We start from the raw sequence: 27,628 nt of genomic DNA on the forward strand, positions 1-27,628 counted from the left end.
TGCGATTCTTCGCTCTGCCGAAGTGAAAATGTGAGGAATTTATTTCTAGTGATAGAAATTCATTTCTCGATGTGGTTCGGATCGCACAAGAAGCTGTAGGTCCCGTTGCTAAGTAACCAGTTGGTCCCTAGCCACGTAAAAATATCTGATCCGTCGGACCAGCCCTAGGAGAGCTGTTCATCAGCCCAGTGGTCTCGTTAAACTAAGGTAGACTTAACTTATTACACTAACTTTTCCTGTTGGTTTTCTAGCAGTTGTCTGCTGCTCCACAGACGCTCCCTATTCTCTCTGCTTCCTGCTACGGGCTCTCGACCTCTTCCTTGTCTCGTCTTCCTTCTGTTATCTGCTGATTCCTCCTCTCCGTTCGGGCTCTCCGCCTCCATTAAAGGGGCATTTCCGTCAGAAGGGGCTTCGGGTCAATTACATTCATAATTCCATTTTTTTTTTTCTATTTGGAATCAGAGGTGATCTTGCGGTTGTGACTTGAGATGTTAATCACTCGCCGTCTCCTGTTTTCTTTTTTTTATCTCTGTGTGAGTTGTGACTGTCATTTTCTGGTCGTAAATGAAAGAGGGAAGCGTCCTGCAATTATCTGTTGATTTCTGACTGGGTCATTGGAACGTTTCCGTGGGTCAGGTGAGCGCGCGCGGGCACGCGGGCATCATCCAGGTGGAAGAAGACGTTTGGGTGTGAAAGGTGTCGCCTTTTTTTTTTTTTTTTTTTTATACTTTTTTTTATCTTTTATTAGAAAAATATTACATTTCATCTACATGAGCACGATATTAAAAATATATTACAAAATCATATACCTGCGATATTTACAGGTATTATGGAATACGGAAATAAAATGTAGTTAGATCAGCCGTTTCGATCTTATCTCACGCTAAAAACTACGTAGTTCTTTTTCATTAACTTCTGAGGAATAGCAAACTCCATTGGGTTGCCGATTTTTTGTATGAAATTAAATTCTGAATAATTGAATCCACTGGTTCAACTCGCTGATTAAATTAGCTCCGAGATACTTAGCTACTTTGGATTAATGATTCTGGTCATTAAATAAACAAGAAAATAAGTGGCGAAGTTTCTTCGGCGCAGTCGAATTTTCTGTACGTCTTATAAGCTATATGAAACTCTTAGCCACGAACCATGAAACTTTCAGCCACGGCCCAGCGGTACCAGATGCACGATTATGGCTAACTTTAACCTCAAATGAAATAAAAACTACTGTGGCCAAAGGGCTTCAATTTGGTAAGCTTGATGATTGGAGGGTGGATGATCAACATACCAATTTGCAGCCCTCTAGCCTCAAAACTTTTTAAGATCTGAGGGCGGACAAAAAATAGTATTCTTTTACAGAAAACCAAAACCCTGCAGTTAACGTACTTATTAGATAAAGGGCCACATCCTTTCAGCTTAGATTCACAAATCTAACCCTTATTCTACCCTTCCAGTTGAACCAAAGTAGGTCAGTGGCTGACTACTTGTCAGTTACAACTAGTCGCAGGTGACTGGCTTTACAAAGTCCATGACGAGTATTGGTTTTATTGTTACCTACTGAGGTACATGAAGGTAAATGATTTCATTATTTTAAGACTTTTTTTCTCCTTTCTTAGTTTACCTACCTACCTACATATATATATATATCTTAATATTATATATATATATATTATATTATACATATATATAATATATATATATATATATATAGATATATATAGATACAATATATAGATATAAATATGATATATAATACATATAATATCTATATATATATATATATAGATATTATATATATATATATATATATATATATATATTCCTGTAACTGACATAGCTAAAGCCTAGCATAGCAGGTAACATTACGTTCAGAGTTCATGGATCGTGCCCTATAATTTAGCGGCAAAATGATTATGAAAAGTTATATTTATTCAATTTATTCAATACTAAACAGAGTTACGTTGATTTAGCCTCGCCTGTAAACTCGCCTGTAATGCTGTTAAGAGGCTTAAGGTATTAAAACGAAGAGCGTCCAATTTTAATTTTTTTTATTTAAGATATATATATATATATATATATATATATATATATATATATATATATATATATATAAGACAGAATCAACGAAGGAAAGGGAAACGATAGAGTTCTGCAAGGCCTTTCGACTTCTTGTCCTTTGCTTTGCAGAAATCCATCGTTTCATTTTCCTTCGTGGATTTTGTCTTTATTTATATATTCATTGCATTCCATATTTTCGTGATTCAGTTATAGTACACACACACATGAGTGTGTGTGTGTGTGTGTGTGTGCGTAAATGTATTATATATATCATATATATATATATATAATATATTATATATAAAAATATCTTTAATAAATTCATATCAACGACAAGACGATAACTAGTCTATGGGGATCCAGTTCTATTGGATTTGCCCCCAATTCATATGATCTTGTCTTTGACAGTGGCAGGCGGGAAGAGGCGAGATCGGCCGTGACATAATTATGGAAGATGTTATCTCAGTAATGCGTCGCGATATTTTTCGAGAGATCTTTTATTATTAAGATGAGATCTCGAGGTAATCACGAGGTTGTTATTCCTCCATTGACGTTTCTCTCTGATCGTTTTCTTCCTCTGCTGACACCGTTTGAATCACTATTATTAACGTCATTTCTATTTTACCGTTCCGGCGTCCTCTCTCTCTCTCTCTCTCTCTCTCTCTCTCTCTCTCTCTCTCTCTCTCTCTCATAGTCAGTTTACTGTAAACGGCATAGAAATTAGATGAAAAGCTCTCTTCTCTACTCTCTCTCTCTCTCTCTCTCTCTCTGTTTGTCATTCAGTTTGAACTGAAAGCTGTTACAAACTTAATTTTTGTGCTACTCATTTTTATTCATTCTTAAATACAAACCCAAGAACTTCCCGAGCAGCTCTTTGGTTTAATTTGTTGTGTGTGTGAGACGTTTGTTGGGGGTCTTCAGCGTAGCGTCTATCTCAGGCAACTGGCTTTATTCTATCTTTCTCACAGGAATTTAATATAAAAAATAAACAGTGATGACTGGAAATGAGTAAATAACCCCCCCCCCAAAAAAAAAAAAAAAAAAAAAAAAAACTTAGAATATCATATATTAAAGCAGAAATATCTTAAAATGAGAGAGTATGATATCCATGAGATAATTTTCAAGTCGGTACATGATTAACAAGGCGTGATCCGACCTCCAGCTTACTCGGAGTGCGGGCTTTTTTACGGTCAAATAGATCGTTGTTTCACAAGCGAAAATTAAAGTAAATACACTGTATTTTATTTAGAATAATTGTTCTGTGCCGTTTAACATGGGCATTATTTTAGTTTTACATTTTTATTCTAATATATAAATCATAAATATCCTATCCTAAAATTCATGTATCTTTAACTCAAACTGGAAACGCCTTTTTCAGAACTTTTTAGGCTTTTCCATATACCGCGAGTTCGATTCTCGGGCATTCCACTGAGGAGTGAGAGATGTGTATTTCTGGCGATAGAAGTTCACTCTCGACGTGGTTCGGAAGTCGCGTAAAGTCGTTGGTCCCGTCGCTGAATAACCATACTGGTTCCATGCAACGTCAAAACACATCACAAACAAACCAAGATCGACTTCGTTTGACATCGTTGGCCGCAAACAACACAAACAACTTGACAATGACTCTGAATTCGACTCTGAATCATTTCTGATTTTGCCTCTGCTGTCACGATCACTTGACTTTTCATGCTTTCTGATTTTTGCTTTTGTAAATGGCGGTGACTATCTTTTTTTATATATTTTCTTTTATTGAAGATTTTACCTGTCTATCATTGCTGTATCTTTCATTATTATTAAACTGTACCTTTTTAATATATATATATATATATATAAATATATATATATATATATATATATATATATATATATATATATATATGTGTATATATTACTTTCTGATTTTTCTTTTGTAAATGGCAGTGACTATCTTTTATATATATATTTTTCATTGAAGATTTTAGCTGTATAACATTGCTGTATCTCTCATTATTATTAAACTATACTTTTCTTATAGTACTCTTTATATTTATATATTACATTCTCTGCTTTTTGCTTTTATATCATTGTTCATTTTTTGTATTTAATTTCTATGAGAAGGATAGAATAGTCAGTTGCCTGTTGGCTGAGATAGGCGCTTGGATAAATGATAAGGTTGCAAGGAAGAAATCAAAGTACATAGAGAGAGAGAGAGAGAGAGAGAGAGAGAGAGAGAGAGAGAGAGAGAGAGAGTGTCAAATTTCATGTGCGGTGACTTGGATATTGAGCCCTCAGTACTGCCGGAAACTTGCATGAATGGAATTCATTCCCTTTTCATAATGAAAAAGCTGCCATTGAATGATTAAGGAAACACAGAGGAAAGCAGACAACTTTACATTATGCGGTCGTTTAAAGGAAAAATAATTTCGTTAATGTCATTGTAATACCATAACTGGTAAGCTAGCCAGAGATCTAGTCTGGATTTCAAGTCTTCATTAAACCCACGAATACCGAGTATCTTTTTGTTTCGTTGAATTTTTTATATTTTCGTGATTGCATCTAGATTGAACTGCAGTTTCTAGTGACTAGAAATTTCTTGTTCTGGGTTGTGTTTTGATGGGATTCACAGCTGTTACTTTGCAAGATTTAACCACCCAAGATTTAACCACACACCTTCTATGCTTTAGCCGTATGAGACAAATCGATTTGAGTCCCCTGATGACTTTATGATGTACTGTTTTGAATTTAAAATTATTTTGTCATAAAATAAAAATAAGTAATGTTACGAAATATTTTCATGCTCTTTTTACCTGGCCCACTTATCGTCCTTTCATCATTATGTCTAGATTGCTTATTATTCACAATGAAAATACGTTTTAATAAATTTCAAGGTCGTGCACTTGCGCTCGCTCGCACGCACAGATGATACCGGGAGGGACCCCACAACAAAGTGAATATTCGCCACTGTCAGTGTCTCTAAACATAATATAGATTTTCCGGGGACCACCTCGCTTACATAAACAGACCAGTGTAGTCTGATTGTGCAAGTAAAAGCAGCAGAACACTGCTAAGCAATTCGAGCCCTCCGTCTCATTGAGGAGATCGAGTTGCGTCATGTGACGCCCCTCTCGCTACGTCGTTAGACCCGATATTCCAACTCCAGGGAAGTGACGCTCTAGTTCTGCCTGAAAAGTCACTCGGATTGTGGCACAAATATGATACAGAGTTTTATTAGTGGAAATGGCGGTGACTCAAAATCAGGTTTCCAGGAACCGCTCTGCTGTTTGAGAGGCCGAAAGCTTGTTCTTTTTCATGGTTAGACGGATATAAGAACCCTCGATATTTCCACAAAATACATATGTTGTCCAACTAAAGATCTTATGTTTTAGGAGGATTTTCTCTGTATGCCTGACGGTTTTATGGTTTTTTGAGGTCTTTTTCTACAAATTTCAGTAAAGTATATGCATATTGAAACTATTTTGCAAGTACGTTAGCTTATGGGCAATCTATTTGTTTGTATATATTTTCTCGGAGAGTGGAGTTATAGGTAGTGAACTTATGATTTTGAAAGTGGAAAAATGTTGACAAGACAGCATGAAGGTTAATAAGAATTTTTTTCCTATTGTGGGGCGTGCCTTGTTTCGCATTGCATGAATCAACGGAAAAAAATAATGATAGCAACGAAGAAAAACCGAAGATGGAGAAATTGACACGTCATGGGTGCTTCGATACGAGTCACGAATGACTCTGGGGAAAAAGGCATTGATGAGTGTAGATGTATTTGGCTGACCATAATGCTGATAATGTTCACCGAATGCTTCCAAGTCGTGGCAACATGATTATGATTCACCAATGCCACTGTGGCTAAAGTACTCGTGTCGACGCACATTTCGTTGTATTTCTTAGAGGAAATTGTCATCAGATATTACCTTTCATGATGGAAATGAGAAAGAACATTTTTACCGTGGGAATACAAGAGTAAAAGTTTGAGAGTATTGTAATTCAATCTGTATCCATTTTTTTTTCTCTCTCTCTCTCGGTGCGAAGTCTTTTGCGCAGAGTGAAATTTCCCCCCATATAATTTCGCAAAATTAGATTGAGTTGTTCTAGGAGGTAAATCTCTATTTGCAATGCGAATGAATTTTGCTCTCGCAGTGCAAAGTAATGGCGCGTCCTTTTTTTTATCTTTTATTAAAAAATACATTAATGCAGATTTACAGTTATTTCATAGTATTTACGTAATTTTACAATGGTAATTTTTCTTCTCACCAGGACCTCTTACTTTTATAAACAGATCATTGTGTATTTAAGTAGTTATCAGGAAAGTAACTTTTACATTTACATCTGTAAGTTTTCATCAATATATATCTGTTACTGAACACTAGGCTTTAAGTAATTTTTTTTAAAAACGCCATAATAGCTGCACTATTACTTACAAACTCATTCTGGCTACTCAAAAACAGTAAATTAATGATACATCCTTCTTTAGATGAATCCGTTATTCCTTGATTGTTATACGTTCTTGAGAGCATATTCCACGGAATGAATGATTAACGTTCTTTTAATGTAACCACCAGTTTTACTCTACTGATCACTAACTTGGCATGAAGTTGCCTCCATAACTGCAACTGAAAGAATGGCGCAAGGGTTATAATTATATCTATTTATCGTTCTCCATTTAGTAGTTGTTGTTGCTGCTGTTGTTTTCATTTGTGCTGCCTTACGCCATTATGATTAAGTGCAAAGAAAGCCATGATTCAGGTGAAACTAGCACAAGTCAATAACTATCCCGGAAAGCAAAATATGGTTGCTTACCGTTACTCTCGCTTCTTTTATATCTGGTAGGAATCGCTGTACTTAAAAGTAGGGAAATGTTTTCGTACTAAAGGAACTCTTGACAACATGATGTCTCAGTGGTCCATTGCCAGGAGAGTCTTCACAACCCTTGTCAGTCTTTCTTTCTTCCTCTCAACCGTCTTCAATGGTCTGTAGCTGGCTTTCCCAGTGGAAAAGGGGACAGTCGTTGACTCCCAATTTTCAACTAGTTAATGATTCTCTTAGTCATTCCAGTGCCCCAGATCTTCCAACTCTATCCCTGTCCAATGCTGTGCTCAACCCCAGATTATCCTTCAGGCATCCGTCTATGATCGTAGTCTCGCCCAAATTCTAAAAGGGGTTGAAAGCCAACTGTCTCCTTTCTTTGCGGTCATTTTTTCTTTTTTTATCTAAGTGATTGATTCTTAAGCTGGGGCGAGCCTCAGCAATTTCCAGGGTAAGCGCGAGCCCTAGGGAAAAATTAAAGATTCTCGAATTATATTCGTTATTCTCTGAAAAATGAGCAACTAATGTTTAAAGTTTATGGAGAAAGTTAGGCTCCTATAGTCTACTGCTCTAGTTAGACTCGTGTTTAACCATGTTTTGTAATTATTTACCTCCCTCCCTATCCATCGAAACCACTTCTCTTACTCTTCTTTCTTTTTCATTATCATTAAAATCTGGGCGTGGAGAGAAGGACAACTCTTAGAGGGGCGTGGTAATATGAAGCTGATTATTAAGTGTATATATAAGAGATATCCCTGCAAAATGCATCACGTCTATGAAGATAACCTACAAAAAAAGAAAAAACTAACCACAGTAATGTAGCTGAGTGAAAGTCTGTTATATATATATATATATATATATATATATATATATATATATAAGGGTACTAATATATATACGTAACTAACTATATATATATATATATATGTGTGTGTGTGTATGCATACTTTTAAACTCCTTCTTAGTTCAGATCGAGAGAAATGCGGCATAGTTGCAAGGCTGAGTAAGTTCTACCAGAGAAGCAGAGGAAAGAGAACAAATGGCATAAAGTGGAGAGATAAAGAAGAGAGGAATCCCACGAGTTTCATTTTGAATTATCACCTAAATCTCTGATGATGATGATGATGATGACGTCATGGGACGTCCTTTCATTCCCACCTGCTCAGATTCAGATGGCCTCAAAAGAAGTCGTCGTCAGTAGAAAATCTTTTGATAAATTCCCAGGGGCGTTTTGACTTTTTCTTTTGGCGTTTTCGAATTTTTGAACTTAATATAGTAATGGGCGGGTATTCCGCTTCTGAACTACGCCATAGATAGTTTTATACCATAAAAACGAATTGACGGCTAATAACTAAACAAGGAGCCGTGTCATGTTCATAGTTTTTTTTTTAACAATGACTTGCATATTGATGGCATTCTCTCCAAAGCTGACGGCCACAGCACCTTATAGTACCTCCGCGTATTGTCAATTTCACTCTAACTCGCAGAGCGGAAATCCTAGAAAGAAAGCCGTTTAGAGGGAGACTTAAATCAGCTGACTGTCCTACTTACATATTCATGAGCTTCCTTTACGCCAAGTACTTCCTCCCCTAGCGGCCATCCCAAACCCCCTGCAAGATTCCCCACCGCCGCCGCCCCCACCCCTTTTTATTGTGGATATATAAATAAGATTCCTTTGCGCTAATTATGTTGTTCTCACGATTAGCGAAAGATTGAAGTAGCTGGCGGGTCATTGCATAAGAAAAGCTTTCATATAATAGCTGTTTTCTATTTCACTTTCATCCTTAACCTCTGTCGTGTGATTCGCTTCGATAGGACATCTAGTTAGCGTTGTTATCCACGAAATAATATTTGTTACGAGAATGTAATATATTAGTAAAATTATGTTTTGTATATATGTTTATATATATATATATATATATATATATATATATATATATATATATATATATATATATACATTTCCAATATATTGGCCGAGTCGGTAAAGCGAAGCGTCACTGAAGTCCTGATTTCTCCTCTGTGCGCTGGTTCGAATCCAGTTAACATATATGAAAATATATTGATTCCTAGGTAGAGCGGTATTGGATACTAATTAAAGGGACACTTTTAGCTTGATGCATGTACATGAACCACGGTGATGTCATAAAACAAAAATTCTTAATATATATAACCTATATATATATATAATATATATATATATATATATCTCTCTCTCTCTCTCTCTCTCTCTCTCTCTCTCTCTATCCATATATATATATATATAGATATATATATATATATATATATATATCTGTGAATGTGTGTGTATGTATGTCTGTATGTATGTATGCTTGTCTGTGTGAAGGTAGTGCTCCGTCAGTGTATCAGGGATTTCATATTTTCATATTATTGCTCCATTAACTTTCAAGATATTTTTTATTTAGTTATATTTGTTATTTATCACGTGTTTCACTTAATGTTAGTGATTACTTAAGATTATCTTGGGATGCTCATGCATTGCTTACCAACTTTTGTAAAATGTAACGAATAAACAAGTCACTACTTCTAAAAAAATACACATTAGTGTATTTCACAAAGGATTATTTATTTTTCTACATAAAATCAAACCAAAAGTTGCCTTAATTGACAGCAAATGCGATTTTAACTCCTCTCAGTTTCCTAGCAAAATAATTCTTGGTTTTTGCGTACCGTGTTCACGTTGAGCTTTCAGTCCTGAAGACCTACATATTTCAAACGTTCCTGTCCCATTGTATTTCGTAAATTCTTTTTCAATCATCGGGAAACGCGAAATGAACGCACAGAAGCGCGTACATTGCTGTAATTATTATAAACGATTTACTACTTCAAAGAAGACTAACTTTATATTGCGTAATTGTTCCGTGGGTATTTGTTCATCAGCACTAGTGGATGTGCCATGGTCCAGCACATTCTGATTTTTCTTGATAATAATATTTCAGTAACTACGTTCAGAGCATAGAAAGTTTACACGAATTTGTTGACTGTGGGGCTGTGCTGAATTGCCATATACTGTTAAGGAAAATATTTCAAGTGTTTATTCTGAAGGAAAAGGATACACCATTCCATTCATGGGCATCTGAGTTTGTAACGCAAGTTTCAGATGAATGATCAAGATGGTGCCAAAGTTTCTTTCACAGAATTTAGAGATATCCTCCACCTTCTGATAAAAATGGTTTGCTTTAAAACACTTAACTTTCAACATTAGTGTGGATAACGTGGCGATGAGTAAAAGACATTGACACACCTTGCTCTTGTTCTGAGATTTGCGCTTCGTGCGTCTGAACGATCACACATCTGACCTGGTAATTATTTTACCTCGACAGGGATTACGCCTTGAAGCAACCCTCGCCCATCCGCCGGCAGAAGATCCTTCACTTTCTGGACCTCCTCTTGGCCATGACACTCCATCGATCTCTGGCCAGAACAGCAACGATTCCACATGGGACCTTGACACACCCTGCCTCCAAGACATCTCTCAGCCTCAAGTGAGTAACGCCAGTTGAGGGTCAAAATCAATCGGTTATTCCTCGGCTTTTTTTTTTATATTATAACCTTTTCAGTTGAAACGTTCAATCAAGCGTTATATGAGGTGACCATAAATTTTACATAAATATTCGTATTGTTAATCCTAAAGAAGGATTAGTCCTATAAATTTACAAAACATTCATAAAAAAACAGGAAAGGATATCCCCAAATTAATTTTTTGTAATTTTGTTGTCATTTATAGAGCATAGTGATTGGCCTTATATTAAGCGACAACTTAACGAGACATATTTGTATTGTTTTGAAATATTTCATCCTTGTAAATTAGTTGCTGTGCACTTTTACAATCTGAAATAACTGAAACACAATTCGGTATCACTCATGATAATTATCCCTGGGTCACCTTTCTGTGTTCTTTGTGTTTCAACATTCATTCCGGTCACCTTGAACTGGTGTACTTACGTAAATGAGGGACCGCTGAAGATTAAGTTTCGTCTGGCAGCAGACTTCACCTTGACTCGTTTGGTGTGAAAACGGAGTCGTTTGAACCTGCTCCCTGTAGAATGCTTCTCCCTTCGCGTTTAATGCCATGTTGTTGTTTGTAGTGATAATTCCTTCGAGTGTGAACTCTTGCAGATATGAGGGACCGTGTGATAACCCCAAAACCCTTTTGAGTTTTCGGTCCTCCTCCCCATTTTCATTTTCAAGTTTCTGATTGGCAGGCGAAGTGTTTCTTCTTCTCCCTACAGTAGAGAAGGCTGCCTACCTTGTAATTTTGAATAGCCTTATATAGCGGGAAAGCTACCTAGCTGGTATGTTCAGTTGCCATCTCCACTGTAGGGGTAAGAAGAAATACTTCGTCTAGCTTGTTAGTTCGATATATATTCCTACTGTGAGATATGCTTTTTTTCTTCTTCTTCCCCTGAGACATGATTTGTTTTGATATGTGATTATTTTTCCTTGTAGGAGGGAAGGCAGCCTGGCTAGTATATGGGGGGCATGTCTCAATGATTCTGGCGCCCCCTCGCCCAGGTCCCCTTCGTTCTCTAATGTTCCTCCTTCTAATCTGCACAAGGTAAGGGCTTGATGGAAATTTAGTTACAGAGAGAGAGAGAGAGAGAGAGAGAGAGAGATAAATACTGTGCGTTGAGTGTGTTTGTAAGTGTTAGAAATAGAAGTCAATTTTAAAAACGTCTGAAAGGTATAAAAACAGCTATTGAAAATAGAAACCAATGACTCAATTAATAATATTCTCAAAAGCTGATGATGCTAGGGTGGATTCAAAATACCTGTAATGAAATGTTTGCAAAGCGAAATTCAGTGACCTGTGGTGAAGGAAAGTCGCGTGTACCTGCAGACGAATGATAAAAAATCATACAGAATTCAGAGGATGTGTCTGAAAACCAATCGCTTGAGTTTTGATTAATAATTATGAAAATGAAGAACGGATTATGTTTTCCATATTCGGATCTTTAATAGACAGTGACCGCCTCGGGTTTACCTGGTATGTTTCCATCTTTGCGGCTTGTTCAGTACAAGCCCTTCGGGGATGACCGTAAGAACATAAACAAAAGACTCTAAATATAAAGATATAATGACCCCCAAGAAATATCAGTCTTGGATCAAAACCCCCGAAAACCCTTGGCCCTGGCGGGGTGTCACCGTCTAGGAAAGATCCCCATTTTCTGTCGTTATTTAGTGAACTTGACTTATCAAAATTGTTTGCAGACGGTTTCGTGTCACCTTTTGGACCAGATGTACGTGTCAACGTCACTGCCGCTTCTCAACCCAGCTGATCTCAAGCGTCCGGAACTCACTGGAGTTGCTTACACGTAAGTTCTGTTGTTATCGTTATCTTGAGCATTTTACGCTGCAGGACTTTCTTGTTTTCTCCTGCTGTCAAACGTATACTTGTGTGTTGTATATACACGTTTCTTTTCTCTTGAAATAATTTAACGCTATGCACACTCACAGGAAGTTGGCCATGAATGCAATGCTATCTCAGTGGGCTGGAGTAAGACTTGTATATCAGTAGAAATATTTTGTGTTTTTGTACTTTAGTACGAATCCAGCCTTCATATATGGAAAGTACGTGCTCTCATACATTCATTTTTTTATGGTGTGTTACAATAATATCAATCAATAAATTTTAAAGCAAGTCATTTTTGTATTTAGAAATATGCCTATTCAATGTCATTCCTCGAAGTTACGTGAAATATTATGTAAATAAATATGAAATGAATAATGCTTTAGCATTTTTGGCGCTATTGGTTTATGCCCTAATCACAAAAGTGGGGCTTAACCCTTATGAAATAGAGATCAGAAAAAATCAGGGCAACACGTACAAAGTACAGTACGCTACAGCTTGACAGAAGCGCCTCAGCGGCGTGGTTGGTATGGTATTAGCATCCCACCTCGGTGGTCGCGGGTTCGATTCTCGGCCATTCCATTGAGGAGGGAGAGATGTGGATTTCTGGTGATAGAAGTTCACTCTCGACGTAGTTCGGAAGTCACGTCAAGCCGTTGGTCCCGTTGCTGAATAACCACTGGTTCCATACAACGTAAAAGCACCTTACAAACAAACAAATACAGCTAGACAGTCGATGAAAGAGACAGGTACAGAAGTAGTCGTGTTCTTCCTCTTCTTTTTAATACAGAATTTTTCCTTGTTTCCAGATGTGGTGGTCCTACCGTTTATTCCCCGTACACGTGGCTGGGGACTAATGTCACCGTGAGGAGGCCGACGCCAGCTCTCTCGCTACCGAAGGAAAACGTCCAAAAAGGTAGAAAGAAAAGATGTTGCATTGGTTTGAGGCACCTGTTTATTTCAGGTCAGTGGTTCTCGACCTTTTTATAGTCTCACACTTCTTCCAAGAGGTTGTGGGGGGCGGGGGGTGGGCCGGTGTCCTTCCCTCCACGGCCTCTCCCCCTACCCTCCATGCATCCATAAGTAAAATTCCCTCCCTTATGTAGAGGGAAATGCAAAAAACAGAGAGAAAATGGGTATTTTTATTCCTTTGGGAATGAATGAGTGAAGATATTGACACTGCTTCTTAGCTACTAGATCTTGAATGAATGTGTGAATGCCAGAGAGAGCACAGCGGAAGTCCCCCTCAACATTCAGCTTGTTTCTGTATTTGTTCTTGAGAGCAACGAGCGTGGAGAGAGCAGTTTCACAAAGGTACTACATGTATCCGCACATACTTAGATCCGAATGAGTCCAAATAGAGTTGTAAACTCTAGGAAAGTAACGTTACAAGGCATTAATCATCAACTTTCAGAATAATAGTCCCTCACTCTTGTTGAGAGAATAACGAATATAATTAGAGAATTTTGAATTTTTCCCAAGGGCTCGCGCCCCCTCCCCCTGAAATTGCTAACGCCCCCCAGGTTGAGAACCACTGGTTTAGGGTATTGTAGTCGTATGGTTTTCTTAATTCAACTTTTGGTATTGAGAGAAATTATTGAAATTAGACATTTTCATACGTTTTAGAATGAAAATAGCATCAAGAACGCGTCTGTATACTCCAATATGTTATTCTATGAGTGGGCACTCCGGTCATATGTAGTATAGGTGGTGTGTGTGTGTATATATATATATATATATATATATATATATATATATATATATATATATATATAGATATGTATATAGTATATATATATGTGTGTGTGTGTGTGTGTGTGTAGTGTGTGTGTATGTATGTATGTATATATATTCACATACACACACACACATATATATATGTATATATATATATATATATATATATATATATATATATATATATATATATATATATATATATATATATAATGTCAATAATTCCTGTGTATAGGTGAGGACAAAAGCTCGCCAGACCCTGGAGCGTGCAAAGCGTTGGTCCAAGAGCTCTCGATCCTTCGGCGCCTTCGTCACCCTGCTTTCCTAGAGGTGATGGCAGCGTGCCACGTCTCTTCGCCACAACCGGACCACATCACTCTCGTCTTCCAGAATGTTCCTTACGGCTCACTCTACCATCACCTTCACGTCCAGGTACCATTTCTCATTTTTCCAGGATCTGGTCCCTTCTTAACATTTTTATGTTATTAACAGCTCAGATGCTGTGCAATTTATTCTTGTTGGATTTTTGTTCTTTCTGTTATTGATTATTATTAATTATTATTTTATTAATCTTGAAAAGACACACCGCTCTTAGATGAGCAGTATAGCGTTAAATTTGGCAGTCAGTTGATTTGTGTTAATTCTGTTTATTTTTTTATTATTTTTTTTATTTATTTTTTTTAAGTGGAAGGATTTGAATAACTCTCAGATATTCGTTGAAAAATTTCGTCAACACTTTATGTTCTCATGTTTCGTGTGGTCATTCATGCACCCATGGTCACCGAAAGACAGTAATGCAACAGTGTCCAGACAAACCGACTGTTTTAGTCAAATGCTGAAGTTTTCTTCTTTGCCTAAAGCTGTTCCCATTTCTATATGGGGTCGCTGTTTCTACTCAGGCTTCTTCATCTTCTCCATCAAATTCTATTGTTTTATATTCTGTTAAACATCACCTGTCTTACCATGTTGTAAATCCCTACTATGCAATGTTGGTACATAAATCTTAATGATTTTCACAATGAATATTCGAGAAATTGTAATATAACCTTCAACCTGAAGAAAGGATATTATCAGGGAAATAGAAAAACTACAGAATTAAATCTATATCATTATTCTGCTGTTGTTGTTCCTCCTAATGTTACCACTTTGTATTTATTCAGAGGCAGCAACTGTGTGCTTAGTTTTCTGGTGACGAATTTCACAGGTTGTGAAATCTACAGTGTAAAACTGATAAAGAAAATTTAGTGATAAATAATGTAATGGAGTTAACAAAATAAATTGTGCTGTGGGAAACTGCAGTAAGTTCAATGTTATAGGCATACGATGAGTATTTTGTTGTATTCTGTACCTAATAGTAATTCAGTGGTTGTAATATTGTTCCTAAGCAGTACGTGTTCTTCAGTGAGTAGCTACAACTCTTGTTTTTCAGCATCGGGATTTGAGCATCGGCGGAGCCGTCGACATCTTAGTCGGTCTCGTGGAGGCCCTTTTATTCCTCCACGCCCACGGCTGGCTTCACGCAGCTCTCTCCTCCCACGCCCTTCATCTGATATCGACAAACCATGCCAAACTCGGGGCATTCGAATTTGCCATGGAAATGCATGGAAAGGTGAGAGGTGATCTTTTTTTCTTTTTTTTCCATTTTCCAGAAATATAATTTGAGGAGTTGGTTGGAGCTGCAGGGGTGGATGAAAATGAACACTTTTTGACATCCTACAAAATATTTCCAGACTTAGCAGTAACGGCCAGATTAAGTGCAAATATAGTATAGATACGATGCGCCAGATTGCTCCTCAATTAAGACACGTTCATTTCGAAGTACTAAGGATTTTTCCTGTAATTGAGATGCCGGTATATAGACATTACACACCAACCATGAAAATCATTTTGCTTTTAGAGCTTTATATGTTACTCAACTATCCCAACCTTCAAATAACAAGCCTGAGTGAAGTAAAGTTAAAGAGTATTATAGTAAAAATAACTGTATGATTTAAAACTTCTGAGCATGAAGCTACTGGTTCACAGTCTAAATAATTTTTTTAATACGAAAGTTTATTAATTCAACATTTTTAATCAAAATTCACGTTCTTACTTTGAAAAACAATTACTATTACTTGAAAAAACACAAAATTTAATTAATTCTTAAATTAAGTAAACAAAAGTGAAATCACTGAAAATCTCAGAAATGTGGAAGAAATCTAAGTAAACAAAAGTGAAATTTCCACAATACGAAATGTGAAACAAAATTAAGTCAACATCTTGAAAAACCTTGAGACTGAGCGCACAAAATATGCAAAAGTATTCATTTAAGAAAAGAATGAAACAAATAATAGAACTGACACAAAGAACATACAAAAACATGAAAAATAAAATACACATGTAAATTCACCTGAACTGAATCAATATTTAAGATTTTCTTTAACAGGGATGCAGTTGACTTAATGTTGGTTTTTTTGTGCTCATGAGATTTTTATCTTTATCTTTTTGAATAGGGCTGCAGTATGAAAGCCCCGCAACTCTCAAGGGCCGCCTGGCTACATCCCTGGCAGGCGCCTGAAACTCTCAGCGAGCAGATGGTGTCAGTGCGCTCTGAAATATATTCCTTTACCGCCATCATGTGGGAAATTTGGTCCGGTAAGAATACCGTTACGTCCCCTTTTCGTTATGTCAAGTAACATGATCTTTGAAGTTAGGGATTTTTCATCTGTGCGTAGTAGTAGACTTTTTCAAAAATATCTCTTTTGGCTACATGACTTAGGTATTTGTATAGGTAGCATCCTCTAACAAAGAGACTTCTCTTTTTGTAAAGAATCAATGAGATTTGATTTAGCTGGGAACACCAGCTTTTATATCTGCTTGTATTTACACCGAGATAAATGCAGACACGAGGCCCATAATTTCATTGCATATATAGGCATCATATTCCTATTGTCACTCTAGTATTTCCTACTATAAAAGAATGATGCTAATCTTTAATAACAAAATTTATAAAGAAAAAAAAAAAGACTTGTTAAATAACATTAGATTGTTATCTATTACATTGTAAGTACAGTTCAACGGAAGAGATAATCACAGAAAATATGGACTTCCCAAATTTTTTTTAAGGGGGTGGGGGGGTCGTTCGACCACCCCGACCCCCACCTCGGTACCAGCCTGGATACGTTTGCGCATGTGTGGCGGTTTATTTGTTCTGAATGATTATTTTCACACGCGTATGTATGTTGTAAATTTGAAATTCAAAATGCTGATGGAAACAGGAAACAAAAGGACAGAAAGATAATTCATCCACATAACTAACTTTATCCAGGCATAATTTCGGATTAGCATCCGGATGCTGGATGGAACACTGCCAGTTTTCATCTGCAAGTGGCATGATTTTGAGGCACGTTCAAAAAAGGACGGGAGGAACACTGCTGTAATTTAGATTTGTGACTATGACGTTGGGATCTGGCTAGGCCACAAAACAGGAATCAAAGATGAAAACGATGTTATAAGACGGTTTATAAAATCAAGGATAATAAAAAGTGGATATATACTGTTAAAATCTTATATGGGTAACTACAGAAAAATATTAACATTGAAATACATAGATTATTTGTAAAATGTACAAGATAAAATTTGTGGTAAATTCTGGTAAATGTAAAGTCAACTTTGACAAAATTCTGTAAAATATTGTATATTTTCTCGAATAAAAGATAAAAAAGTGTCATGATACATATATGCATTTCCTACGTCAAGGAGCCCATATTTTGCCAGTCTTCTGAAAGGGATGTGTGAAATCTTTAAAGCAAACCGTCGGCTGATGGGTAGTAATGAGTAAACCCCAGGTGATTTTCGTTTCACTGGGAAGTATTCTCTACATGGTAAAAATAAAACCTTGGGAGGCTGGTAAGACGTTACCATAGGTCACAGTTAGGGATGGGAGGCAGGATACACCAGCTGCAACTAGACGATGTTTTTATGTGTGCAGTTTTTATGTGTCGCCAAAGCTCGATTCCCTCAGAGTCCTTGTATTCCAAAAGCATTGGCTCAAGTTGCTTGTGTGAAGGCAAAATTATTCATTTATAGTAGATAGTCTTTCTTGTATTGCACATTCTAAGAAGAGCTTCTAAGAATGTGATGATTAATCCTGTGGGTTTACATCATTCACTCTGTAGTGATAAGCACAATAGTTTATCATTCTTTAGTCATGTCTTATAAAGAGTAATATTTTTTTAAACAATGGAACATCTAATTTTTCTTTTATCACTCTCTTTTTAAAGAATAGTTAAATGCATTATCATTACTGTCTTCAGTAATTCATTTGTGCTCTCTCTCTCTCTCTCTCTCTCTCTCTCTCTCTCTCTCTCTCTCTCTCTCTCTCTCTCTCTCTCAAGCTTTGATGCTGCAATGCATGTTTGGAAGACAAATACTTGTGTGCATATAACGCACAAAATATTTCCATATTCATATGCATGATCTCATGTACAGGTTTGTGTACTTAGTCCCATAAATGTGTAAGTGCTTTTATCATTATGTAAGTAATTCTTCTGGGCCTCCTTCTTTGAAGGAAGGGCTGTTCTTCTTTTGTCAAAAATCTACTAATGAAAGCTCCGCCGAACAGGTATGCCTCCTTGGTGTGGCGTCGAAGAGGCAGAGCTGAAAAGGAAAGTTGGCAGTGGTGAAACTTTGCCTCCTGTGGGTGGAGAACCTCAGTCACTGGTCACTTACCTGACGGAATATGGACTGAAATGGAATTCCCATGAAAGAGAACTTGATCTTCAAGAAATACATACCATGTTGAGGTCTTTGAGGGTAGGTGCACTTGTACTGATGATAACTTTTGCAATTGTAAGCAGTATAAGACGGTTTATAAAATCAAGGATAAATAAAATAGATGAATGCTGGTAAAATCTTATATGGGTAACTACAGAAAAATATTAATATTGAAATACATAGATTATTTGTAAAATGTACAAGATAAAATTTGTGTTAAATTCTGGTAAATTTAAGTCAACTTTAATAAAATTCTGCATGTTATGCTAGTAGCATTGTAAAATATTGTATATTTTCTCTAATGAAAGATAAAAAAAAAGTTAACCTTAGTCTTTATGGAAATGTGTCACTATACTGTGAATTATGGTAGTGTCGGAAACCACGACGCATTATACATATTCCTCGTCTGTTCACCAGCATCTTCTATGTAAGATAGAATTCAAAAGTCTTTTATTTTTCTCTTTCTTTTTCACTTGGTATTGGTCTACTTCCTGTTCACAGATACAGTCCAACGAAGAGGACCGAGTGCCTGCCATTCCCGCGTGGGGTCCCCCCTCCATCCCCAACACCCCAGTCATCGGAAGGCACGCATCCCAGACCTCGTCCCCATCTCATAGCAACACCCCAGCACCTGGCGGGAGCTCTGAACGGAGAAAGAGCGAGCCCCTCGGTCGAAGGGACAGCTCTGGGTCCACCTCAAGCTCGTACAACGACTACGCCAACAGAAATCTACAAACGAAGCCAAGGCAGATGACGGTGACCAGCGAAGTTCATCATCAGAAACCACTGATTTCGGAAGAACATCCGAGTACCAGTCAGGATCCTCATAAGAGCTCGAATTACCTGGTGAATGGCAGGATCGATAAAGGCATTAAAGGAATCCATAGCGCGGTCGAGAAGGCCAGAGGCAAGACTGCTAGCATTGATAGCGGATTTTCTACGCCTTGCACTAGGACGCCCAGTCCTATCATAGATACCATATCAAGTGCCAAGTGAGTCCCAAATCCCTGCACAGTTCCCTTCATCATATTATTTGATAGGGCACAGCTTTACAAAGTTGGTTAAGGGGCACCCGTTTCAATTGTATTTCTTGTATAGATGTGTCTTGGTTCAAGATTCTCAAATGAATAAAGCAGGAATACTACTTAAACATGTATGTGGGAGGACGGTAGGAATCCCTGTATAAGAATGTCAATTTTCTACAAAGGTCAACTCTTTTTATGAAAATGTGGTCGAAGTTTGAGCCTTTCCATAGATGCAGAGTCTGTGCAAATATTACCCCTGAAATGCAATTTAAAAGGACTGTATTTACCTATATTTGGAAGCTAGAATGCTGCACATAGACTGTTATGTGCTGTCAATTTTCAGTAATCATTTCAATTGCTGTTTTGGGTTTCTGTTTATGTATTTCGAAATTTGGTTTTTATTGTTATTTTGTGTTTCTAATTATTATTCAACTTGTATAGCTCTTCAAATGAAACTATCGAAGAGATCATTTACTTCTAAACAGGTTTCCACGAAATAGAATTCCCAAATATGAAATAAGAGAAAAAAAATTGTGCATAATAGTAGAAAAAATACAAAGCTGTTGAGAACTAAGTCAGGGAATTGAAAAAAGTTATTCATTAGATTAAAATATTTATTGCCATTTTTTTTTTTTACAGAATGAACTCATCCTTCATCACTTCAACGCCATCTCGACCACCAACTACATCTATATTACGCGTTGATCTCCAACCTGATCTCTTGCCAAACAAAGTCAGCGTGAAAGCGCTGACTAATAACCAGACGCCTGACATTCTCTCCCGTGGGCCAGTCGAGTATCACAGAAGCAGAAACAGAGACAGTCTCGGGACGGAGAGAGGCGCAGGAGCTCTCCACGCCGGCCTCCATCCCATTGTACCGGTCACAGATTCGGACAATGACCAGTCACACATCAGTTCGCCGTCGGACGAAGAGCACGCTTCCAATTTTGGGTACATTTCCAATGCTGCCAAACGGGCATTCCTGATGGACAGTGATACCGGGGAAGAAATAACAGCGGCACCAGAGAGGCCTTCGAGCGCTTCCAGAATTGAAAGAAACCAACTGCAAAGCAAAGCCTCCGAGAGTCTCAGGACCTCGGAAGTGGTGCGCAAAGGTTTGAGCATGACAAACATCAACTGTCCCTCGTTTACCACGAGCACCACGAGCGTCACTAGGACCACGTCTCACATCTCTCTAACGAGCGCTTCTTCTTCCTCCACGAGCAGTGATATCATTGGACGAAGGCCGGTGCGCACTGTCAGTCAAATCACCTTAACTTTAAGAAAATTGTCACAAGTCTCAGATTCCTCCTCAAGTAAAGACGACCTCGATGATCCTCAAATCGAGCAACAAAGTCGAACTCGAAGGTCACGCTCTGTGCCAAAGAGCCCAGTACAAACTGCCAGGTATTTGTTGTGCAGCTTCCATCTTCTTTTGTGATCTTTTAGAAATTCCCAGCTCTTCCATTAGACAATAGAAATCCAGTACCAGAATCAGTATGGCTAGTATAAATTTATAAAGTGTAGGTTATAAGAATCGAACCAACAAAGGAGGTGGTTTAAATTCATTACTCAATGGTGTTCAAGAAGTCTACCATATCCAAATTTAAAGACGCTGAAAGATACTGTTTAATAAGTTTTACTTTGTTAATCGTCCTAAAAGTTGCTATAAATTCTATCTCTACAATAGATTAGTTTACCTTTTAGAAGCCTGATTTTAGCAACCATATCACCTCATAATTATTAACCCAAATCTTGATGATGTGAAGTCTGTGCAGTTCCAGAACCAACCGAAAGGAGAGCGGCGGCGGCGGCGGAAGGGGATGGGACGAAATCACAGGCATTAAACCAGCGAGTCACCAGCTGACGCGTCATTCCTCCTCTTGCTCTTTGGCAAGTGGTCCCTCCAGCCCTGTGCACCACGCCGCTGGTTCCTCTAACACATGGTCGCCTTCCAGGTGCCTTTCCAGGGCAGGACAGAAAACAAGGGCATCTTCTAATCAGAATTCACCTATCCATTCACCTAGGGAATCAAGCAACAAAGTAAGCTGTACTTATATGTAGTTTCGTATAATTTCCATATTTTGACATATGTGTAGTTACAGCCTTATGTTCACTATAACGAAGGGTTGAGGACTTATGCGAGTTATCAAGTTAAAACCTTTTTATCATAAATTGCATTGCTTTATTTATTCATATATTAACTGTTGAAAATTAACTGTATTTGTCATTGAGTTATAGTGGTTTGTTTGATATTCTATGAAGTAGTTACTTTGGCAAGAGTAATCTAGAACATGAGACAATGAGGATTGGCCGGGTTTTTCTTGTACCAACTTCAGTATTTCACGGGATCAGATAGGCATTTTCGACAGCATTTTAGAAGTATCCTCATTAACATTGTCATTTATTTTATACTGGACATATATTAGCATTTTATCATAAAAAACGCCATAGAATTATGACAGTAAGACAATGATAGGTTGTGACATCCTTACTTCTCTGAGATAGCTCAATGAATTCAGACATGGTTTTTTTTAAACACATATCCTTCGTACTTGCTCATAAATCTTCGCATGAGATTCAATGCTGCTGATAAATCACTTTATTATGAGTCACATAAAGTTTTCAGAACTGTAAATTGTAATCATGTAATTATATTGCAAACTCTTCTCAAGGTATCACTCACAGACATATGAAAATTTTGAATATTAAATCCATATGATTGATGCTGTTGAAGTGATTTAGACACCAGTTTGTTTCCTGAATGCATTTTGTGTAGAATGATTTGTTTTGAAAAATATATTAGATAACATGTCAAGATGGACATACCTGTGTGCATGACAAAAAAGTAAAGGTGAATAGTGTCGTATTCACAAAATGTTAAATCCTTTAAAAACGAAGTTAAAATTGATCATTGAAGCCTTGAACTATAGATGAAGTATTTAGATTTTCAGGAGCAAGATCGTGATGAGGTATCATAATTCATATTTTCCATTTCCAGACTGCAGTTGGACGCCGATGGAACAGCGTTAGTGGCACTCCAGGGGGCCTGGGAGAGACTGCAGTCAAAATTCAGACCAGGCGTCATTCAGAAGGTCCAAGAGCAAGAACGCGTAAAGGGAGACGTCGGCAGGAAGTGGAGGTCAGGATGCCAACAACTCCAGTTTATTTTTAGGAGCTTAGTATAAGTGAGACTTTTAAGCGTGAGATTGAATCATTTCGAATTAATAATCTTTAATTCGATTTTCTACTATTTTTTTGAGAAGTTTCGCTTTAGGTTACTCGACGTTTGAATATTTTATATGCACAATTCATATTTCTGATTAAATGTACTTTTAATCGTTTGTAGCAATTCTAAATGAAACAGAGTAAGCTGAAATTTGTGCTTTGCTAAAGGTACTAGCAAACATTATACATATCAAAATTTTGCTTTCTTTGGTACGAAATTGATATTACAAATCTATTGTTTTTATCCAGAGCATAGTTTGAAAATTATACATGAAAAATTTGTCCTCTGCGTTCCTAGGATATGTTTTGAAATTCTCAGTTCCTGAATTGGTACTGTTTTTTTTTTTATCCTAACTTCACAGTACAAATTCTATTTTAAAGGATATTGTTTGAAAATCATATATCAGTGCAGGAATTTATCATTTGATATTGCCCAAGACAGGGGCTGTATTTTCAAGTGTTCTGACTCGGTGGTCTGGTTTTCCTTCTACCTAGTGATGGTGATCATTTCCTACTTTCTAAATCAGTTTTTCATTATTTTTTTCGCCAAGAAAAGTTAATATTACTTTAACTTCTGTCAGTAGTCTAGGTGTTTAGATTGCTAAAGATTTGATTTCGAGAGATCACGAACTTAGTTAGCTAAATCCTCCTGAGAAAAACGTGGTATATTATTGAACTGCCATGAACTCATCCCTGTTGACAAACCTTTACGGTAACCTAACCTAGGACTTATTGCCGTCAATTCTTGATTGCTTCGTCGTTTGTTTCCCTCATTTTAGTTATTGCTCTGCTGTAACCGAGGAAAGAGAGCAGGCCCCGGGTTAGGTAAGGTAAAAACATCAGTCAGACTACTTCTTTTACCCAAATGAACTCTGTTGGAAAATGTTACTTTGGTCAGATATTTTCTTTCCCTCCAAGACCAAGCTCAGGAATTCTAACACTGCTTTTGTACTCCTGCCTAAATCCTTTTCGCCTTGAAGAACAGATATTTTCTTTCTCTCCAGGACCAAGCTCAGTAATTCTCACACTGCTTTTGTGCTCCTAACTAAATCCTATTATCCTTGAAGAAGGCAGGTTCCTTGCTTCCATCAAGGTTAATGGACTGTCTTTCCTTTTATTTTTTGCTTCTTTTTTAGACCTGAACGATGAAACGCAGTAAGTTAACCATGAATGTTTTGCTTTCAGGTCGAGGAGGAGTTCTTTGATGACGAGTTCAATGCTCTCTTGTTCCAGCAGCCCCACATGCAACTATCAGTAGGCTCCTCAGAGAATCTTCTGGATAGTAGGGCACCACACTCCATGCTAGCAGATGGCTCAGGTAGGCAGCTTCTCATAGCAGCTTGAATGTACCGTATTTTGTTTAGGACCAGAGAAGTAGGAGTACAAGACGTTGAGAATCTAAGAAACAGGCCAGTAAATTTTGGGGATTTAAGAAATAATCCATTGAGTAGCAGTTAGACCATTTGTCATTTTTGTTAAAAATTAATAAGCAAAACATTAACGTCATGAGTAAGATTAAGTAGTACGCAATACAGAGGGATTAACACATCTCAATACCAGTTTAGATGAAATTCCAATATGAACATAAGAAGAGAATAACATTGAAAGAGAAAAAATGTTTGCTTTTGAAGATGAAATGCTTTCATTTCAGAAATGGGATGTTTATTCTAGGTTCTGTGTTTCCTGGACACCTTATATTATGTTTTCTGGACACTTTATGTTATGGGAAGAATGAAAATGAAGGAATTGTGATTGTTTTCAAATAAATAAAGCTCCAGATTTCATGATTTCCATGCCTTCTAAAAGTCACTGGATTGTTAGATTGCCAAAATGGATAAGATATAGAATAAAGATTCTAGTTTATATCGTGCAGCTTGCGTGGAAGATACGGAAGTATGCTTCGTGAAAATACTAGTACGGTTTATTTTACCATTTGTATACTCTTCTTATGTTCAGCTTCAACACTATTTGCTATTTTTTGAGTGTTTTAAGTCTTATCAATAAACATTGCAAAGAATATGTACAAGGTAATTCCAAGTCTGTCTGACAATACAGACGTAGCGCTGTATTATTATTATCTTAAACTGCTCTCAAGGAACTCTCTTGCACTTAGATGGGTTAATAGTTAATAATTACATTTTCATAGATTAATAGCAATAGTGGAATGTAGACTTAGAACCTTAATATTGCCAGAAAGCTCATTCTAATACCATAGTAATTTTGTAGTTTGAGTAATTGAACTTTCATGATTCAATACTACGCTATCCTCTACTTTTAATGAAATTGTAGAGTAACTTGTGTAGCGAAATGAGTAGTTGATAATCAAGGTACTGCTAGAGTAATCTATTTTGTTCTATTAGAGCTAGAAAGATCGATACATAACCTACAGCCTAGCTGTACTGCACTGTGCCTTTTGTATTTTCCTCTGTCCTGACCACTCTGTTTGTCATTGCCCCTACATGCCCTTCCAGATGAGGATTAAATGGTAAGCTCTCCTTTTGTTGTGACAAAGGACTCCATCACCTTTTCTTTCTTCTTTATAGGAAATATTTGGTTTATTCTCTAAAAGAATTGGATGGCAATGCCGGAGATCGTCACTCGCAAGTGGTAAAACAGTTGTAATATATGATTCAGTTACCCCTGCTTTTACCCCTCGATTTGATTGACAATGCACTAATCATAAAGACACGGTTGGACTGTACTAATTATTTGTCATTTAACATAAATGGATGTACAGAAGTTTTATATAATGGTAATGTCATGAGATATGCTCAGGTAATTACTAATCAGGTCAAAGCGACCATAAAAGGAATACACATTAACGAATTAGCGTTTATGGATTTCTGGGATGCTGGCTCAGAACAGAAGCAGAAGTGCTGGTGACTTCATCCTAAGCCTCATTTTGTTCTAGTTGATGCTGTCGGTTCTTTTCATCGCTTTCCAGTCACTGAATGTACTGGATGTAGAGTAGGAAAGCGGATTATTTATGGAATATTTCATGTCATGTTTTATAAAGACCCATTTCCCTTTACAATATTTCTTGATGAAATAGATTTGTTTTTTATAAACTTTATTGTGTGTTGCCTTATAATTCCTTGTTTTTAATTAAATGAGTTCTTAGTAACTAGCTCCTTGTAGGGACACAGGAATATAAAATGGAGTTTTGTATGATCACACTTCACTTTTTTTCTAATACAGTAACCTCTTGCCAGTGACAGTTAATGGGTTACAAGCACTCATTGCTGAAAAAATCAATACACTGATTACTTCAAGAATGAAAAATATTGTATTTAGATGAAGGTTTTATGGAAGACGACTTTTGGACATTATTATTATATTGTTTTCCTTGTGCAACATAGGTCTCAATAGTTCATTTTCCTAAGTATGAGTGACAGTTTACTTTGCCCCAAAGGAATACTTCCAGGTCATGGAATTGAATGAACCAGTTGGTTGAAGAATCAGTATCTTATATTTATTGGAAGCTTGGCTTTCAGAATTCGGTCATTTTAGGTCTGAATTGTCAGTAGTTAACATTGCCATGAAATAAAATCTTAAGAGTACAATGCCTCATACCCAGCTAACTATCAAATTCCAGGCAGACATCCACCAATCCACCGACCCGTAATCAGGTTCTTTCACTAAATCGGCACTAATTTCAAATTTCATCACCCACCATAGCTTCAAATTTCACAACCAACTTAATATACTTACATTTACACGGCCACTGTAATTTAAAACATTCCGGCCACTGTGATTTGAAATTTCCTTGTCATCCCTGGTTTAAAATATCCCGGTTTCTGTCATTTTTGTGGCTGTATTAGATCTGTTTTACGTACTAGACCTGTTGGGCAGCGGGGCTACCTGTCGCCTTCACTCATGTCAACACATGAAACAGACTAATTCTTGTTTTCAGCTTTTTTATTTTTTCATTTTTTTATTTACTCTTTTTCAACCCGATTTATGGCTCCAGTAAGCAATGTTATGGATCTCGTGCTGTAAAAGTCATGAAGTGTGTATGTGTGTGTTTGTGTGTTTATGTTTATGTGGCATTTCCGAACTAGCACGAAGGCCAGGTTAAATTATCAATTAAAAAAACATTACCGCATGATTCATACATGAAAATTATTATTGATAGAAGCTCTTAATATATAATATATTATGATAAGCTATAAACTAATGCATATTTGCACTTGAAAGTAAAAAAACGAGAAAATGAAAGAGGAAAATATGCAAAAGAAATAAGCATTTCAACACCAACATACGAACCGGTTACGTTTACGGGAAGTCACCAACGAAACAAGTGATCCAACATTGAAAATAGAACCTTTGTTATACAGTGTAAATAAATTATGATATGATGATTACAAAAACAATTTCCTAATATTTGTGTTGTGTACAGAAAGTAAAACTCAGAAACGGAGCACATGCTGAAATCTAAGGTCAAATAGAGCGTAGTTTCATCAACGAAAATTTCAATAAATACAGTGTGTTTTATTTGAAATAATTGTTCTGTACTGTTTAATATGCATATTATTTATTTTTTACATTTTCATTTTAATGAATAAATCATAAATATCGTATCCTAAAATTCCTGTATCTTTAACTCAACTTGAAACACCTTTTCAGACCTTTTTAGTCTCTTTCATGTTTCCTAGCCCCC

General features: G+C 36.9%; 1 protein-coding gene across 5 annotated transcripts in view; it reads left to right on the forward strand.

Annotated features, from left to right (window-relative positions):
* Nucleotides 1-27,628, forward strand: part of LOC135212781 (serine-rich adhesin for platelets-like) — a 348,735-nt gene that overhangs the window by 315,460 nt on the left and 5,647 nt on the right. For 3 of the 5 annotated variants that reach the window (XM_064246553.1, XM_064246554.1, XM_064246557.1), the window contains 13 exons: nucleotides 10,197-10,358; nucleotides 11,323-11,431; nucleotides 12,085-12,188; nucleotides 13,033-13,139; nucleotides 14,196-14,392; nucleotides 15,390-15,569; nucleotides 16,453-16,594; nucleotides 18,564-18,754; nucleotides 19,217-19,707; nucleotides 20,380-21,147; nucleotides 21,510-21,783; nucleotides 22,742-22,882; nucleotides 24,154-24,286. In XM_064246553.1, the coding sequence (XP_064102623.1) occupies nucleotides 10,197-10,358; nucleotides 11,323-11,431; nucleotides 12,085-12,188; nucleotides 13,033-13,139; nucleotides 14,196-14,392; nucleotides 15,390-15,569; nucleotides 16,453-16,594; nucleotides 18,564-18,754; nucleotides 19,217-19,707; nucleotides 20,380-21,147; nucleotides 21,510-21,783; nucleotides 22,742-22,882; nucleotides 24,154-24,286 (2,999 nt within the window). Of the gene's footprint in view, nucleotides 1-10,196; nucleotides 10,359-11,322; nucleotides 11,432-12,084; nucleotides 12,189-13,032; nucleotides 13,140-14,195; nucleotides 14,393-15,389; nucleotides 15,570-16,452; nucleotides 16,595-18,563; nucleotides 18,755-19,216; nucleotides 19,708-20,379; nucleotides 21,148-21,509; nucleotides 21,784-22,741; nucleotides 22,883-24,153; nucleotides 24,287-25,511; nucleotides 25,576-27,628 lie in introns of all 5 variants that reach the window. The other 2 variants (XM_064246556.1, XM_064246555.1) reach the window with 2 other exon arrangements.

Source organism: Macrobrachium nipponense, chromosome 41 (assembly GCF_015104395.2).
Source record: "Macrobrachium nipponense isolate FS-2020 chromosome 41, ASM1510439v2, whole genome shotgun sequence".
Classification (NCBI taxonomy): Eukaryota; Metazoa; Arthropoda; class Malacostraca; order Decapoda; family Palaemonidae; genus Macrobrachium; species Macrobrachium nipponense.